The sequence below is a fragment of the Pelodiscus sinensis genome, chromosome 1 (assembly GCF_052426305.1).
Source record: "Pelodiscus sinensis isolate ZL-2025 chromosome 1, ASM5242630v1, whole genome shotgun sequence".
Classification (NCBI taxonomy): domain Eukaryota; kingdom Metazoa; phylum Chordata; order Testudines; family Trionychidae; genus Pelodiscus; species Pelodiscus sinensis.
In genome coordinates, this window is record NC_143052.1 from 193,634,242 (window position 1) to 193,650,571 (window position 16,330).

The 16,330-nt window shown below is 40.1% G+C and overlaps 1 protein-coding gene across 1 annotated transcript in view; it reads right to left on the minus strand.

Annotated features, from left to right (window-relative positions):
• The window catches only part of DSCAM (DS cell adhesion molecule), a 697,767-nt gene that overhangs the window by 144,979 nt on the left and 536,458 nt on the right, over nucleotides 1-16,330 (minus strand). Inside the window, exons 14-15 of the mRNA XM_075912112.2 lie at nucleotides 15,213-15,341; nucleotides 4,361-4,528 (exon numbers count right to left, since the gene is read on the minus strand). Of these exons, the coding sequence (XP_075768227.1) occupies nucleotides 4,361-4,528; nucleotides 15,213-15,341 (297 nt within the window). The remainder of the gene's footprint in view (nucleotides 1-4,360; nucleotides 4,529-15,212; nucleotides 15,342-16,330) is intronic.

Here is a 16,330-nt window from a genome sequence, read left to right on the forward strand (position 1 = left end):
CTATGGGTATAGAAGATGGTGTAATGAAGTTGGACTTGAGGGGGATGATGGGTCCTTGTCTACACTATAGGGAGTTATTTAAAAATAACCCCCCTTATTTTGAAATAACAAGTCCATACTACCAAGCCCGTTATTTCAAAATAATGGCCTGGTTGTTTCAAAATCTGTGCTCCTACTTTCCTTGGCTTATAATGCTTATTTTGAAATAGTTATTTCGAAACAGCATTAGTGTGGCGCTCTGAGGCTGCTATTATGAAATAACTACTCTCCAGAGTCATTCAAAGTAATTACTCCCCAGTGCTTCCTGGGACTTTAAGTTGAGGTAGCATGTCCACATTAAGGGAGCCTGCCTCAGACTAATTTTGAGGCTTCCCTGTAGTGGGGACATGCTATTTCAATTTTGTTATTTTGGGAGTTATTCTTTCAAATGTAGTTATTTTGAAATAATTTCCTAGTGTGGATATGCCCTGGCAGAGATTGGAGAGGCAAGTGAATGGTGGAGGCACACTGTGGTTGAGTTTGTGATGGCGAAAGGAGAAGCCATGATAGAAGATGTGGTGGAAGGGAGCAAGCTGTGACAGAGGGCATAGTGGTATATGCGTGTGAGGGCATTGGGCTAGGGAAGAGGATGGTGATGGAGGGCATAGAGAGGGGAGAGTGCTGTGATAAAATGTATGGTAAGAGGCTTGTGACAGAGGGGGTAGTGGTGTGAAATCGGTGCTTGCCAATTTCTCTGTACACATTCACCGCAACTCACAAGATTATTAAGAGTTGCCAGGTATCTAACTACCACCCTGAAGGCAATGAACTGAATGTCCAGTATTGTTTCCAGGACATAATTTGGGACCCATAGGTGATTTTTCATAAAAACACCATCCAAAATATGCAAAGTTATGTTAATTTCTCAGTATATCTGCAGTGCCACTAGAAATCCATGGTTGGGCCAGCTGGCTTGAGCTCACAGGGCTCAGGTGGTGGGGCTACTTCACTGCACTGTAGATATCTGGATTTAGGTTGAAGCCTGCTCTCTAGGACCTTGTGAGGGTCCCAGGGATTGGGCTGCAGCCCAAGTCTGGAATGTCTGCGCCACAATTCAGCTGCCCAATAGCCTGGGCCCCAGTGAGCTGGCACAAGCCACTTGTGGGTTTTTAATTGAAGTGCAGGCACATCCTTGGGATATGTTTGCACTGCAGCTGTGAGTGAGCCTCCCAGCCCTGAGAGACAGACTCATGCCAGTACGACTCAAACTAGCATGATTAAAATGGACACTGCTGCGCAGGTGGCTGTTCAGGCTCTCAAGCCCCCACCTAACACCTCTGGTTCCGCACTTGACTAGCTAGCCCCAGTCCCTGCCAGAACCACCGTGTCCACGCTGCTATTTTTAGCATGCTCACTTGAGCCTCACTAGCGCAAGCCTGTCTACCTGGGTCATTCTCAACATCAGTGTAATCATGCCCTTATACAGATGGACTAAATCTATTGAGCCATTGATAACGATTTGCATATGGGAGCTAACTTTTCTGCAGCTTTGCTTGCCATAGGTAATAAATAAACAAACAAACATTTCTCTAGGCCTTCCATTGAGCATCTTAAAATGATTTACAGATATGATTTATTTAAGGCTCAGAACATCCCCTTGAAACAGGTAAATGTTGTTATCCCCATTGTATAGATGAGGAGATTGAGGCACAAAGAAGATAAATGAGCATCTTAAGGTAAAGTCAGAAAGAGAATCCTATTACCTCATCTTGCATTGCTAATTCTAACAATACAGAGAAACAAAGAAAAATAACCCCTCTGCTTGCCTGCCAAACCCTGACAGTAATGAGCTCTCCCAGTCTATTTTTCAAAGGAGTAGCTTTTAAAGTTATGGGGAGGTGAGCTCCAATAACCTTGAAATCAGCTCCAGATTAGTGAAAGGACAGAGGATATTGCTTGACTCTCCTCCTGCTGAAGGCAACCTTTTCAGTTTACTTTGTAATAAATAATACCAGTAGCCTGGAGTCACACTAGTGGAGGAGATGTGATCTGCACCTTTGCCAGGAAGGGATTTGGATTTTTAAATTTTTAATGTTGTTGTTTTTCTCAAGCCTTCATTTTGATCTCTCCCCTTAGGCTTCTACTTCCTGCTTAGCACCCTGAGCTAATTTAACCCATCTGAAATAAGAGCAGCAAATGACAGTGAACAACGACAAGTGACTGCACTTCTGTACATCGCATGACTGATCAAACCAAAACCAAGACAACAGTTATTATGCACCTGACCTTCCCTCTTCTGATTGTTCCCTGAATGAATCAGTGACTTTTGACTGCGGTTCCACAGAACTGACCTTTCACTCTAACTGGACAGCTCCCTAATGAGAGCAGTGAAAGACCCACTCATCCTGAAACTAGGTCAGGAGGCATTAAATAAAATGTGACATCCAGGTTTCAGCCTGCTAAAAGGGAAGCTAGTCTTTAATAGAAGGTCAATTGCTGATGCTGACATGTTAATTACCAGACAAAAGAAAGTCAGAAAGTGAGACACATTCCATGTTCATTAACAGAAAATACTAATAACTTGTGGGAATATATAAGAAACACAATTTCTTTAGGGGATTTCAGAGAGAAGGAAGTGGAGGTACTGTGGGCTCTGAGGAAGGGTAACCTGTTTCCCTAAAGATTTCACTTTCACCTCGAAAACAGGGAAAAAAAATCAGTCTACTCATCCTTTTCTTGATATATTGTAAAGAAACCTGCTGCCTGCCACTGAAGAATCATATCAAATTAAAACCCATAACGCAGAATTCTCTTCATTCTATCTTCTTTTTCTAACACAACCATTACTTGAGGGCAGAAAGATATGCTGGAAAAGGGCATCGGGATGGTGGTGGGAAATGAATGCAGCTCAGGTTGTCTCCTGTTTGCTTCCGTTTCCACAGTAAGCTCTTCTACTCTTATTCTTTGTCACAAATCCTTCAGAAGTTAGACTGATCACACAGCAAGGGGCACATTTTTACTGCAGTGGTTTAGTTTTCTATTAATATTAGTAACACTCCAAGACAAATTCTCATACATGGGCTAATTGAAGTGCCACAGAGTGTCTAGAGCCTGCCCTAGATCATCATGTAAGCTTTAGAGTGTGGTTGTGCTTTATCTGCCACAATCCAGCTCCCCACTACTTACATTATTATTTTACCTCTTAACTGTAAATAGTTTCATAGTTTCCAAGGCCAAAAAGGACCATGGGGACCATCTAGTCTGACCTCCTGTAAAACACAAGGCCATAGGGCTTCCCCAAAACAACTACTAGCACATATCTTATTTAAAAAAAACAGCAGGGAGGCATTAGCATGTTAGCATAGAATAAAATATACACGGCACAGGTATGCTTTTCAAACAAGAAATGGCAGATTCTTTCAGTATGTTGAACTTTCTTAGGCTCCTCTGTAAATCCCAGCTGTGATCTCTGTTCTTTTAACTGCAGTAACTGGGAAGGGAGGCATTTGCAGACATTGAACATTATATTAAATATAATTCCAGGAACAGAAAGATCTGACATTGGCTTCAGAAAGAGAGAGGTGGCAGAGCAAAGAAAAGCAATAAAGGATAACTTTTTTTTTCCATTGCAGCAACTGAGACACATGGAGACTTGAATGCAAAAAAGTCACTACACACAGCAATTGCTGGCTCAAAAAAGGCTAACCAAGGCATTAAGGGGAAAGTGTTGTCAGAATCCTCTTGCCAAAAAAGAGAGAGAGAGAGAGAGAGAGATTGAGACAGTGGCCATGTTCTGACTGAACAGTCAGTCACTTGCTCTCCTGGCTGAAGAGGAAGTGCTGCAATGGCCAATGCTATCTGCAGTGCAGGACTGCATGAAAATTAAATTCAAGGAAACAATATTAACTAGTTCAAACTAACTGCAATGATTTAGTTTCTTCCTTCAGCCAAGATGGGCAGAGAATAGCTCAATAATGACATTATTCATGTAGATACACATTTTTAATCTTGAGAATTTTAAATTAGGCATACAAAATGATATTTAGGCATCTAAAAATAAACAGATCCGATTTTTATAAATGCTGAGTCATCACTAAAATGTAGCTCTTATTTACGGACGTGCTTCCACAGGACTTTAAATGCACAGTTTCTAGCCCCTAAGGCTGAAAATTTGAGGCACAATATTTTTTTGACCACTAGATGCCAATTAACAGCTTTAATGACAAGCCTGCTTAATGAGGTTTCTAAGTCATGCTTTCTTGGAATATTTTGGGATCCGCTGTAAGATAGCTGCAGTAATGTAGCTGGCATTACAAACAGAGATTACTAGCAAGGAAGAAAACTTGTGCTCAGGTGAGAGTTAGCTAACATCAGAACATACCTGCTTCATCTGTAGTGATAGTGAGCTCATTGCTTGCTTCACTCTTGCCAATGCGGTTTTTGGCGTACATGCGGATGTTGTAGGTGGAGGAAGGGTGGAGGTCAATGATAGTGGCCTGGTTCAGCTGAGGGGAGACATCTTTGGTTCGCTGAACGGAATCCCAGGAGTCTGTTTGATAAAATGGGGGGAGAGAAAAAAACTAAAAACAATTTCCCATTCATTTTGTTATTTCCAATATTTAACTAACTCACTCTTATGAGAAAATGGCATATAGAATTTCTCTTCAGTACTCCTTCTCTTTGATCAAAGTGCTCACAGAAAGTGGTCTCAACCTGGGGTGCATGAACAGGTCCAAAGGGCTTGTTACAATCCTCCCTTTTTTATAATTAAATAGGAGTGATAGGAGTCCCCCAATTTTATTTTGTGACTGGGAAAAGGATGAGACCTGCTGTCATTCAGTGTTCCTCAGAAGGTTGGTAACTGTGACAAATAGGCTTGAAAGGAAGTTGTTTGACAGGAACAAGAAGGGGGACAGGGAGGATGCTTAAAGATGCAAAGGATCATTTAGAAAGGTAAAAATGTTTTATATTTTAAATTCTTAAGGGCTCACTCCTGCAAACTTATCCAATGAGCTATGCAGATAAGTGTGAGTTTAAGTGAGATGTGGGCCAATATACTTGGCACTTTTCAGTATTGAGTGCTAAGCCTCTGAAGCATGTTCTCCAGTTAATGATGCAGATCCAAATTCAATGAGATTTAACACTGGTGGCGTCATGATGTGCTTGTAAAAAGAGGAAATTTATCCAGATTAAATCAATATTTAAGGAAATCTGGGGTTATTCGCATTTAGCATAAATTATTCACTAAACTTGCTTGACACATAGTATTAGAAAGGACAGAATTTGGTTACATGTAGTAACTACACTGCCTCAATGTAACATTAAATCAGTCCAAATAAAACAGCAGCACTGATCTGTTTTAAATCATCTTGACATCTCTTATGTGTTGTCATCTGTCATTTCTTTTTCACTGTATTGCATATTTCTCCTTTAACCTCTGCAGCATCCTATGGGATTTAGCTGGGAGCTAGACGTGGTGTTGTATATAGCGAGGGTCACTGCAGGCAGCATCATAAAAAGCTCACCAGACAGAAAAGTCTAGGTTAAAAATACGAAAGCATAGCAGGAAACAATATACTGTGTCCAGTTTTTGAGGCACTATGCACTTCTTTCTCTCTTTCTGTAGCATCTCTTAGGGTACATCTACACTGTACTGTAAAATCGAAATAAAATACACAATTTGCCATCACTCTAGATATATTAGTCTTTAGTAGATGAGTATCTTATTTCGATTTTATTTTGAAAATAGGCTATTTCGAAATTTGGCGCCTCTACATGGTGCCAAATTTCAAAATAAAGCACTATTTTGAGACATCCCTTATTCTTCATGGAACGAGGTTTACAGGGATGCCGAAATAGCACATCTGTTATTTAGAAAATTATTTTGAAATATCAGATGCATTCCTTGGACGTGGGGTAGCTATTTCGGGATACCTCCAGTATCTTGAAATAGCCTTGCAGTCTAGATGTACCCTTAAAAGATGCACAGGTTGTTTATGTGCTAAACAATTTTGTTGGTTGCAGAACAATACTATTCTTTGTTTGTCTGCACTTAAAAATGAACAAACATTTAGCTATCAACTGATGCTCATTTAAAAACTTCTAAATGTTTAGGCATCAGTGGATGCAGCGCTAATCCACTGCACCGTTCATTATGGAATCATCACTGCTACCTTTGCAGTACTGCTCCCAGGATGTCTAAGCCTAAAGGCCTTCTCTAAACATAGCCTCTGTAAAATTTGCTTTGAATACACCGTACACTTTATGGACATTTTCAGTTGGTGCTCTTGTTCACAGATTGAAACCACCATGCTGTGTCTTAAAAGACAAACATTTGAATTAATGCAAAAGCAACCAGGAGTCCTGTGGCACCTTATAGATTAACAGATGTATTGGAGCATAAGCTTTCATGGGCAAAGACGATGCATGTCAGATGTGACATGCATCTGACAAAGTGGGTCTTTGCCCACGAAAGCTTATGCTCCAATACATCTGTTAGGCTGTGTCTACACTGGCACCCTTTTCCGTAAAAGGGATGCTAATGAGACACTTCAGAATTGCAAATTTCGCGGGGGATTTAAATATTCCCCGCGGCATTTGCATGAACATGGCTGCCGCTTTTTTCCGGCTTGGGGTTTTGCCGGAGAAAAGCACCAGTCTAGACGGGATCTTGCGGAAAATAAGCCCTTTTCCAGAAGATCCCTTATTTCTACTTTCAAGTAGGAATAAGGGATCTTGCGGAAAAGGGCTTATTTTCCGCAAGATCCCGTCTAGACTGGCGCCTTTCTCCGGCAAAACCCCGAGACGGAAAAAAGCGGCAGCCATGTTCATGCAAATTCCGCGGGGGATATTTAAATCCCCCGCGGAATTTGCAATTCCGAAGTGTCTCATTAGCATCCCTTTTACGGAAAACGGTGCCAGTGTAGACACAGCCTTGGTGTATAAGGTGCCACAGAGCTCACTGTCGCTTTTGCAGATCCAGACAAACATGGCTACCCCTCTGAATTTGAATTAATGACAGTAGCCATCACCCCCCCTAAACACTGCAATTCGGGGATAGCCATAAACCAATATTTCAGTTAGTCCTGTATTCTGTATATACCAAATATATCAGCAGAAAGAATTAAACAACCATAAAATATGAAATGGGGAATCATTCAGTGACGGACAAGCCGCAAGAATGTCTATGGTTCATAAAAGCATCCAGATATGGGAAACTCTCTACTAGATGTACCGCTGGCAAAACATACTTCTATGCCACCCTTCCTGCTGCCATTGCCATTGGAGGGCAAGAAGGAAGCATAGCTGGAATGCACGGCTTTCTGGTTCTTTTTTTGCTGTCAGATGGACCTTTGGGGACTATTGCCAGCTGATACATTTAAGAGCAGCCATTAGGCTATACTAATCTGCTCTGGGGCTGATCTTAGAATCAGGAAGTTGCAACTGGCTCCATGATGATCCCGCAATTGAGATGAACTCAGCAGAATCTCAGGGCAGCGGATAATCTGGCCTGTAATAGTTACCTATGGTTGTGGTTAGAATTGTACATAAGGACCTCAGCCAAGATAGGAGCTCCACTGTGCTTAGCCCTGAACAAACATAGAGAAAAACAATCTCTATCTCAGGCTGCTATGTCAACAGTTCTGGAGTAAAAAGATCCAGTTTATATGGAATTATTAAACTTTCCTTATAGGAGATAATAATTTTGATTTGAGTATTTTACAAAATTGATTAAGATGTTTAAAAAGATTTCCTTCAATGTCAGATTTTTAAAAAAAAATAAATTACTCAAATAAGACAATCTAGTCTGAAAAAATCCCCTAAATTCTTGGCAGATTAAATAGTGGTATACTAAGATAAGGAAGGAGATGGAAAGCCAGAAACGCTAAGATTTCTAATTATATTTTATTCCAGATTGACACAGTGTAGATAATACACAGATTTTAGAATATTTTATGATCCAAATTTCTGGGGCGATGGGGGAAATAGGAAAAGCTTGAGACACACACAAGAACAAAACTGTTTAATTTCTCTCTAGTGTTGTTAGCAGCTGACACACTCACACAAAAGCTGACTTAAATCCTGCTGCTAGATGTTAGAAATAAAATGGTTGTTCTGATGTTGGAAGTAAAAATTCATCCAGTCAGTTACAGTGATTGATTTATAACTCTTTTGGTTTCCTATTATCATATTAAAGCATTTTAAAATCAACGTATTTAATGGGGTTTTAACTTAGAAATAATATATACAGAATGGATAAGAATCATACATCAAAAAGCAAAGAGAAAGCATAAAATTTCAGTTCCTTTTTTCCCTCAAAAAGAGATTTTTTTAAAAAAATCAGGCAATTCTAAGTGCTATATAAAATGCACACTGAGTGAAAGTGTTTATGAAAATCAGTACCTCTGTGTTGTACTTTTCGCTAATTCTAAAGGTAATGATTGACCCACAAAGGTCCATTTATAGAATCTAGTCAGGCTGAATATGTTTTATATTGTACTTTACTACTGATTTGGAGGGATAATTGTATAGGTAATAATTTTTGCTAATACTGAATTTCTATTTTGTGTGTGAGATGCCATCTAGTGAAACTATTTAAAACTACACACATTTGTCATATGCTTTGCTAAAACCGGTATGATTTCTTGAAGCTACCCTTTTCAAGCTGCAGATAAAGACCGTGATTCTGGAAATCCATGCACAGAATGGATAAAAGAATGTGCTTAAATGCAAGTGTGAGCTGAGTCTATGTACAGGTATGAGGAAAGCTAAGCACTAAGTATAATCCTTCCTTTGCACCTTTCTCCCTGAGGCTATGTTTACACTGCTGTGCTATTTCGGGATACCATAGCTATTCAACGTCAATTGAGTGCGCACATTATTTTGAAATATAATGGGCTTGCTATTCTGACTCCCTGTCAACCTCACTCCACAAGGAGTAAGGGACATTTCGGAATAGTGATTTATTTTGAAATAAGTGCTGTGTAGACAGCGCCATATTTTGAAATTGATTCAAAATAAGCTGCACAATTTGCTTAACTTATTGTGTAGATCACCCTAACTTTCAAGGATGCAGCATCAAAAATAGGCAAGGTATGGAGTAGACATAAATAAGCTCCAGCATGATGAGACACCTGGTTACATGCTTTCTCCTACCCCTTGTCCCTTCTGCTAGCAGGCTGGAGTAATGCGATGAACAGACTGCAGTAATTTAATTGGGCCATGGATGGATGGATGAAGGCAGAGCTGGCCTATCAGCCCAAGCCTAGAATCCTGAAACCATGTGATTATACAAAAGTCTCAACTTTTATTTTAAAAAAAAAGAGTTTATGGCCCACTTTGTTGTAAAGAAAAGCTTGAAAATGTGACAAATGAAGGATGCTAAAATGTATGCCTTAGTCTGAAAGGAAAGGACAACAGCTCAGAAAGGGGTCAATTACCCCATTCATCTCAATCCTGTGTTAATTCCCTGACCAACTCCTCTGGAAAGCCCTGTAACCCCTTCCCACCCTTTGTCCTGGAGGACTGTGTGTGTGGAAGGAGGATTAGAGTCCCACCAATCCAACAGTGACACCTCAGTTGTTGAAATAAGTATGGGAAGCTGCCATTCCTTAAGGGTATGTCTACACTAGCCCCCTAGTTCGAACTAGGGAGGCTAATGTAGGCATTCGAAGTTGCAAATGAAGCCCGGGATTTAAATATCCCGGACTTCATTTGCATCTTCCCGGGCGCCACCATTTTTAAATGTCCCTTAGTCTGAACTCCATGCCCGCGGATACACGCGACTACACGCTGCACGGAATAGGTAGTTCGAATTAGGATCTCTAATTCGAACTACCGGTACACCTCGTTCCACGTGGCGAGTCAGGAGCTTTCTGATACCTATAAAATCATGAATGCTATAGAGAAAGTGAATAGGGAAGTGTTATTCACCCCTTCACATAACACAAGAACCATTGGGGATCATTCAGTTAAATTAATTTGCAGCAGGTTTAGCACAATTATAAGGACGCATTTCTTCACACAAAATATGGTCAACCTGTGGACCTCCTTGCCAGGGGATGTTGCAAAGGCCAAAAGTATATCTGGGGTTAAAAAAATTACATTAATTCATGGGGGATAGATCCATCAGTGCCTACTACCCAAGATGGTCAGGGATGCAACCCTGTGCTCTCAGTATCTCTAACCCTTGGACTGCCAGAAGCTGGGACTGGATGACAGGGGTGGATCACTCAATATTTGTTCAGTTCTATTCATTTCCTCAAAAGCATCAGGCACCTGCCACTCTCAGAAACCAATATACTGGGCTAGATGAACCATTGGTCTAAGCCAGCATAGCCATTCTTATGTTGCTCTGGCTCTCAATGACTGAAGAGGGGGCTCATTGCTATTTCAAATGGGGAAAGGGCCATGGTTGATGGCTGGGGCCATGAGAGGCTTCATGTCATTATGTGCCTAACCCAGACATTGTTATGGTGCTAGGTTGCTCTTTGAGTCCAGGACTTGCTCATAATTCTTTACCTTATAACACAACATTCAGTACCGGCTTTGTACAACATCAAGCCTATAATAGAAACATCAGGGTAGAGTGAAAAGGGCTAATGACAATGTAATGCAGTGTGATTTGGCAATATTTTCAAAATAGATTGCTAAACACTGTATGCCATTTTAATCTGCAGGATGCTTCTTGCCTACTCTGCTCCTTAATGGGCCCTTCATATCCTCACCTGCCTTTGCTACAGTTCTTTAATTCATGTAAATGACTTTTGAGTCACATTCTCATGGAAGTCATGGAAATGGAATTTTGTTCTCTTCTGTATTCCCCAATATCTAACTACTTCTTGGCACTCTTCTAAAATCGCAGGAGATTCAGAGCTACTAATGCTTCTTGAAAGGGGCAGTTGGTAGGTTTGGGTGATGGATGATGAGCTCATGGTGCTTGTCAGAGATATGTGGTCTTTTCTGTCATTCTGGAAGGGCAATAAATCTGGTTGCTTTCTGACAATAATTACAAGTGGATTTATTCAAGATTTGGAATGCAACTTTCAGTGGAGGGTGTTATGATGGGTTTGGGATCAGAGAAACAGAAAAGGAGATAGCATTCGGTCACAGTTTAGGAACAGTTGTGAGGGACTTGATGGTTGGATTGGGAGGCTGCTAGAAATACTGTACTTAAGATGTTAGCGTCCCCACTCCCCGGTGACTTGTCTGTGAAATTTTAAAATATTAATCTATGGCTTACTGTAGGTAGAGATTTATTGATTAAGGCTATGTCTATGCTAAGTGTTTGTCGGAAGAGGCAATGCAAATGAAGTGCTGATTAGCATTTTCTCGTGTTTCATTTCCATAATTCATTCCAATCCATTTATGCGCAAGAGGTTTTTGCATAAAAACATGAGGTGTGGATGTGTCCATTTTGCACAAAAACACCTTTTTGTGAAAGATCCTTATGCCTCTCTCAGAGAGGATCTTTTTGCACAAAATGGACACGTCCACACTGCATGTTTTTGCGCAAAAACGTCTTGGGCAGAAACGGAACAGAATAGATTATGCAAATGAAGCTCAAGAAAATGCTAATCAGCGCTTCATTTTCATTGCCTCTTCCGACAAAACACGTAGTGTAGACATAGCTTAACCGATATTTCTAGGCTGACACACATTTTCAGACTTGCAAATAAGATACTCAAGTATAATATAATATTAGAAAACAACTATACTCATGTTCATGTTAGGTATAATGTATATGCCACAGAGCCATAGCTGGGAAAGTAGTGTCCTGAGACCTTCCCATGAATTGTCACTTGAAGCAGAAATTGTAGAATGGGGGAGAGGGGGAGAATCACTTCTTCTGGGTTCTTGTCTCCATTCTGACTGCTCTACAATCGTCAGGACCCAGGTACCTAAGTAGTCAGCTGGCATAGAATCACAGAATCATAGAACTGGAAAAGACCTCATAAGGTCATCAAGTCCAGCCCCCTGCTCTAGGCAGGATCAATTCCAAGTAAATCAACCCGGCCAGGGATTTGTCAAGCCGAGACTTAAACACCTCTAGGGATGGATACTCCACTACTTCCCTAGGTAACGCATTCTAGTGCTTCACTACCCTTCTAGTGAAATAGTTTTTCCTAAAATCCAACCTGGACCTCTCCCACCACAACTTGAGACCATTGCTCCTTGTTCTGCCATCTGTCACTACTGAGAACAGCCTTTCTCCATCCTCTTTGGAACCTCCCTTCAGGAAGTTGAAGGCTGCTATCAAATCCCCCCTCACTCTTCGCTTCTGCAGACTAAACAGACCCAAGTCCCTCAGCCTCTCCTCATAAGTCATATGCTCCAGCCCCCTAATCATTTTGGTTGCCCTCCGCTGGACCCTCTCCAATGCGTCCACATCCTTTTTGTAGTGGGGGGCTATTCTCGGAAGGGCATTATAGATTCTTATAATCTGCTGTGTGAATGTTTTGCTTAAATTATCTTCTAGCCTGTTATTTCCTTCTTTTGTCTATGTACACTAAGCAGTGGGTTTAATATTAGTTCAGGGATCTTATCTTTCTAAGCTCACTGTTTTTCCAAAATCTGAAAAAAATCAGCAACAACCCCTTTTGACTCTCTTTTTCTTCAGCACCGGCTTCCCCAGCAACTCAGCTTAAATTAACTTTCCCAATGCCTTTTTTCTGCCTTTCTATCTTCTTGATGATTTATCTACATAGTGATGACCAAAAACTGGGCACAGTAGTTGCATGCAAATGATCACCTGCCCATTGCCTACACTGTGAGGGTACTCAGCATCTTGCAGGATTGGGCCCACATTGTTTATTTAGCTATACAGTTTTAATGTATTATCTCATGCACCACTTCCTCCACCCATTCCTTTTGCTTTCCAGATTCAAACTTTTGCCATTATAATATGCTCTAGTCACATAACCATTTTTAATCTACGTTAGCCTTGCTTCAGGGGGATCATGTGGTATTGTTCGGATGCAGTTTTGACACCCAAGTACATCATGTTCACTGCTTCACCCTTGCATGCACTCTGTATCATCACCTGAAAAGTATCCACCAGATTTACAGAAAATAGAGACCCTGATTCTGATGAGGGTGTGTCAGGGAGGGATGGTATTCTAAACTCCTCTTCTTCTGGGTTAGTGGAGTGGATTATGTGTGAATAGGAAAAGCCAGACCCAAAAAACGTGGACGTGTGCATGTAACATAGTTATATTCCCTTGCTAACCTGCATACCTTCCATGCATGCTATACTGAGAATCCAGCCAATATTTCATAGGGAATAATTTCACTGATATAATTTACATTTTTACATAATATCTTTCCCTAAAAACCAACCAAACAAGAAACCGTGCTTATGAGTGTTTTATACAAACAAGTGTGACATTTGCTTCTATTTTGCAGTACAGCATCCTCCTAACTCCCAAAATAGGAATATGAATATGCTATTCTTGCACACCAAAGAGCATGTGCAGGTAGGATTGCTACTTCTCTGCTACACAAACTAGTATGTCCAAGGTGATCCTGCAAAATATTAAAGATATGTAGTGGAATATAATTTTTACAAATAGTTATCAGTTTCAAAGAGTTAAAAATAGAACATTACACAAATACTCTCTCATTATTAACTTCATCAGCAATATGTTTGCACTGATAACTATATATATTCAAAATGCATCACTTATTAGACTATGTCTGCAGGTAATCTCCATAGACAGAGTATCACGAACACCAGGATGGAAAGCATTACAAAACAAATGAACAAATTAAATGTCCTTTTTTAATATTAAAGCTTGCTTATCAACAAAGCAAACCTTACACATCTATAGTTCTCTGCTTCCAACCCAGTGCTTTCTTGGGTTATGAAAGCATATGAAAGCCTGGGCTTAAATTTTAAACATGACTTTGATTTGCATGGACATCAATGGAATGTAAATATGTGCTTAAAGACAATCCTATGCTATGTTTAAATTCTTTCCTGAATAGAGATGATTTCCTGACTCAGGAGTTATGGTTATTTTCTTCCAGTTTATCAGGTTCTCACCATTCTCCAATAACTCTTTCAGGTTTTTGCCACAATGCTTTATTTGTTTTGCATTCCTATGCAGAATATTTCCCTTCCCCTCCCCACACAACATGGTGAAAGACTGTATTGGTGAGTGTGTAATGTCTTACAATGTCGCATATACAACATGCATGAAACAAACAGACACACGCCTTTCATCTACATATTTGGAACATTAAATGAATCAGAGTAGCATGGCTCACAGCAACAACATGTTAGGTGTGAGAAAGCATAAATGGAAGTGATGTTATGACCTTACCGATAATTCTTTCTGCTACCTGTCCAAATAGAGTTGAAACTCAAGCCAACATGCACCTTTTATGTTACAGAGCAACCCAGAGGCAGAACTTTGATATTTATTCCAAAAGTTCAAATACTGAAAAATGTAAAATGTCACTATATTTCCCAAAATGGTATTTTCCCTTTAAGAATATGAATTAGCACTCCTGTAGTGATACTGACAGATGAGTTAGCTTTACTTATGAGCAGCATGTAGCTATGGCTGAATGCTGAGCTAGCAAAAATATATTTGCTTAGGTTGTTCTGCAGATATGTGCCACTAGCCTGTCCCTTGCAGCACATTAGAGATTACTGCAAACTCAGCTTGGTAGTTCAGCAAGCTACTGTACAGATTTCTTTGTCTATCCTAGTGCATTCCCAAGTCTGCAGTTTGGCTCCTAATCCTGCTGTTCTGGTGAAACCTCACACAACTCTATGTACAACAGAAGAGAATTTCCAAACTGCAGCAATCCAGATAAAAGGTCCCTGTTTAAAAAAATTACTCTGCTGGGGAAAATGGGCAGTAGAAAAACAAATAGAAGGAGGTAAAGATAATAATAGTTGCCTATTACTATTCAGCATCCATTGTTACCAGCTGGAATGGCTAAGGCTGCATTAGGATATCTGACGCAGTTATCTGTGCATATCCCAATAAAAAAAGGAAGCACAACAATCCAAATATAAGCAAAATGGTCATAACACAAGAAATCAAAACAAGTGAAATGACAGAAGACAAATCCCAATGTAGAACAACAAAAAGACTGTCAAAGAAGAATTTACCTCACAGTGTTTTGATTATGATTCACTAGTTACAGAACAAACAAAATAATGAAGGAATAAAAACAAGTAATGAGAAATGGATCACTTGCAAATGAAGACTATCCCTTACCAGATTTGTTCTTGCATTCAATATCGTAGCCTGTGATTGGACTATTTCCATCAAATCCCATTGTCCATCGGAGGGCAATGCTGCGTGCTCTCACCTCTCGGATTTCTATTTCAGGAGGGTCTGGTGGCTCTGAGTTAATAGACAGACTCTGCTTTAGTCAAAAGAATGCTGGTATTAAGCATAAGATATAATAATGAGCATGGCTCTATCGCGGGCTGTTAACAGGAAGATCTTATGATGTTTTCTCTGCTCCTTCATTAATATCTATATACTCATTTAACCACCCATTGAAGAGCATTCTGCGGACTTTAAGAAAGGAAAGACCATTTATCAAAATAAGAGAGAATGAATTTGTCTTGGATTACTAATTAGTGGTAGACCTAAATAGATGCACCATATTGCAGTATTGCTTAAATTCCAATCCCTTTTGCAATACAGGCTAACCTCACTATAAGTCCAAGATACCTTCCAAAAGACTTGGACTTACAGCAGAACAACTTAAAGTGGGGAATTTTTTTCCTTAGCTGACTTTCATTTGCACAAATTGGTTTTTTTTTTTGCACGACTTAAGAGCAGGGAATGGGAGGATTTATAACGCATCACTTCCTACAAGCATCAATGACTTTAGTGTGGAATGGAGGTACATCAGGGTGACTCATAGCGGGGACACCCTGTATTCATGCCAGGGGAGTATTCTGGCTATAACTGTCACACTGCTTTGGTACTGCTACATTTTGAATGTATGCGAAAGTATATACATACAATCTATTGGGGGTTGGGAGAAATAAGAATCCTAATCCTTTGAATGTAAATTCATAAAAGAAGGGTTCAAAACCAAGGGCCTGATTCATATTTACACATTATGCATTGTATAAGAACCATTTGCATTGCCAAAGCAGCATAAAGGAACTTTAGGGCAAATGAGAATCAAGCTCCCAATTTCCACCTAAATTTTTGACAGGGTTGGTTCAGACGTGTTGTGGAACCTGTCGTAACATGGAGCCAAGGGTTGGGAGAAAGAGATTTTCAAATACTAGAAATTTATATGCAAGCTCCAAGGCATAAGAGCACATGAGCAAGCATCAAATGGCAAACCAGCAGTGGCCAATGGCTGAGTT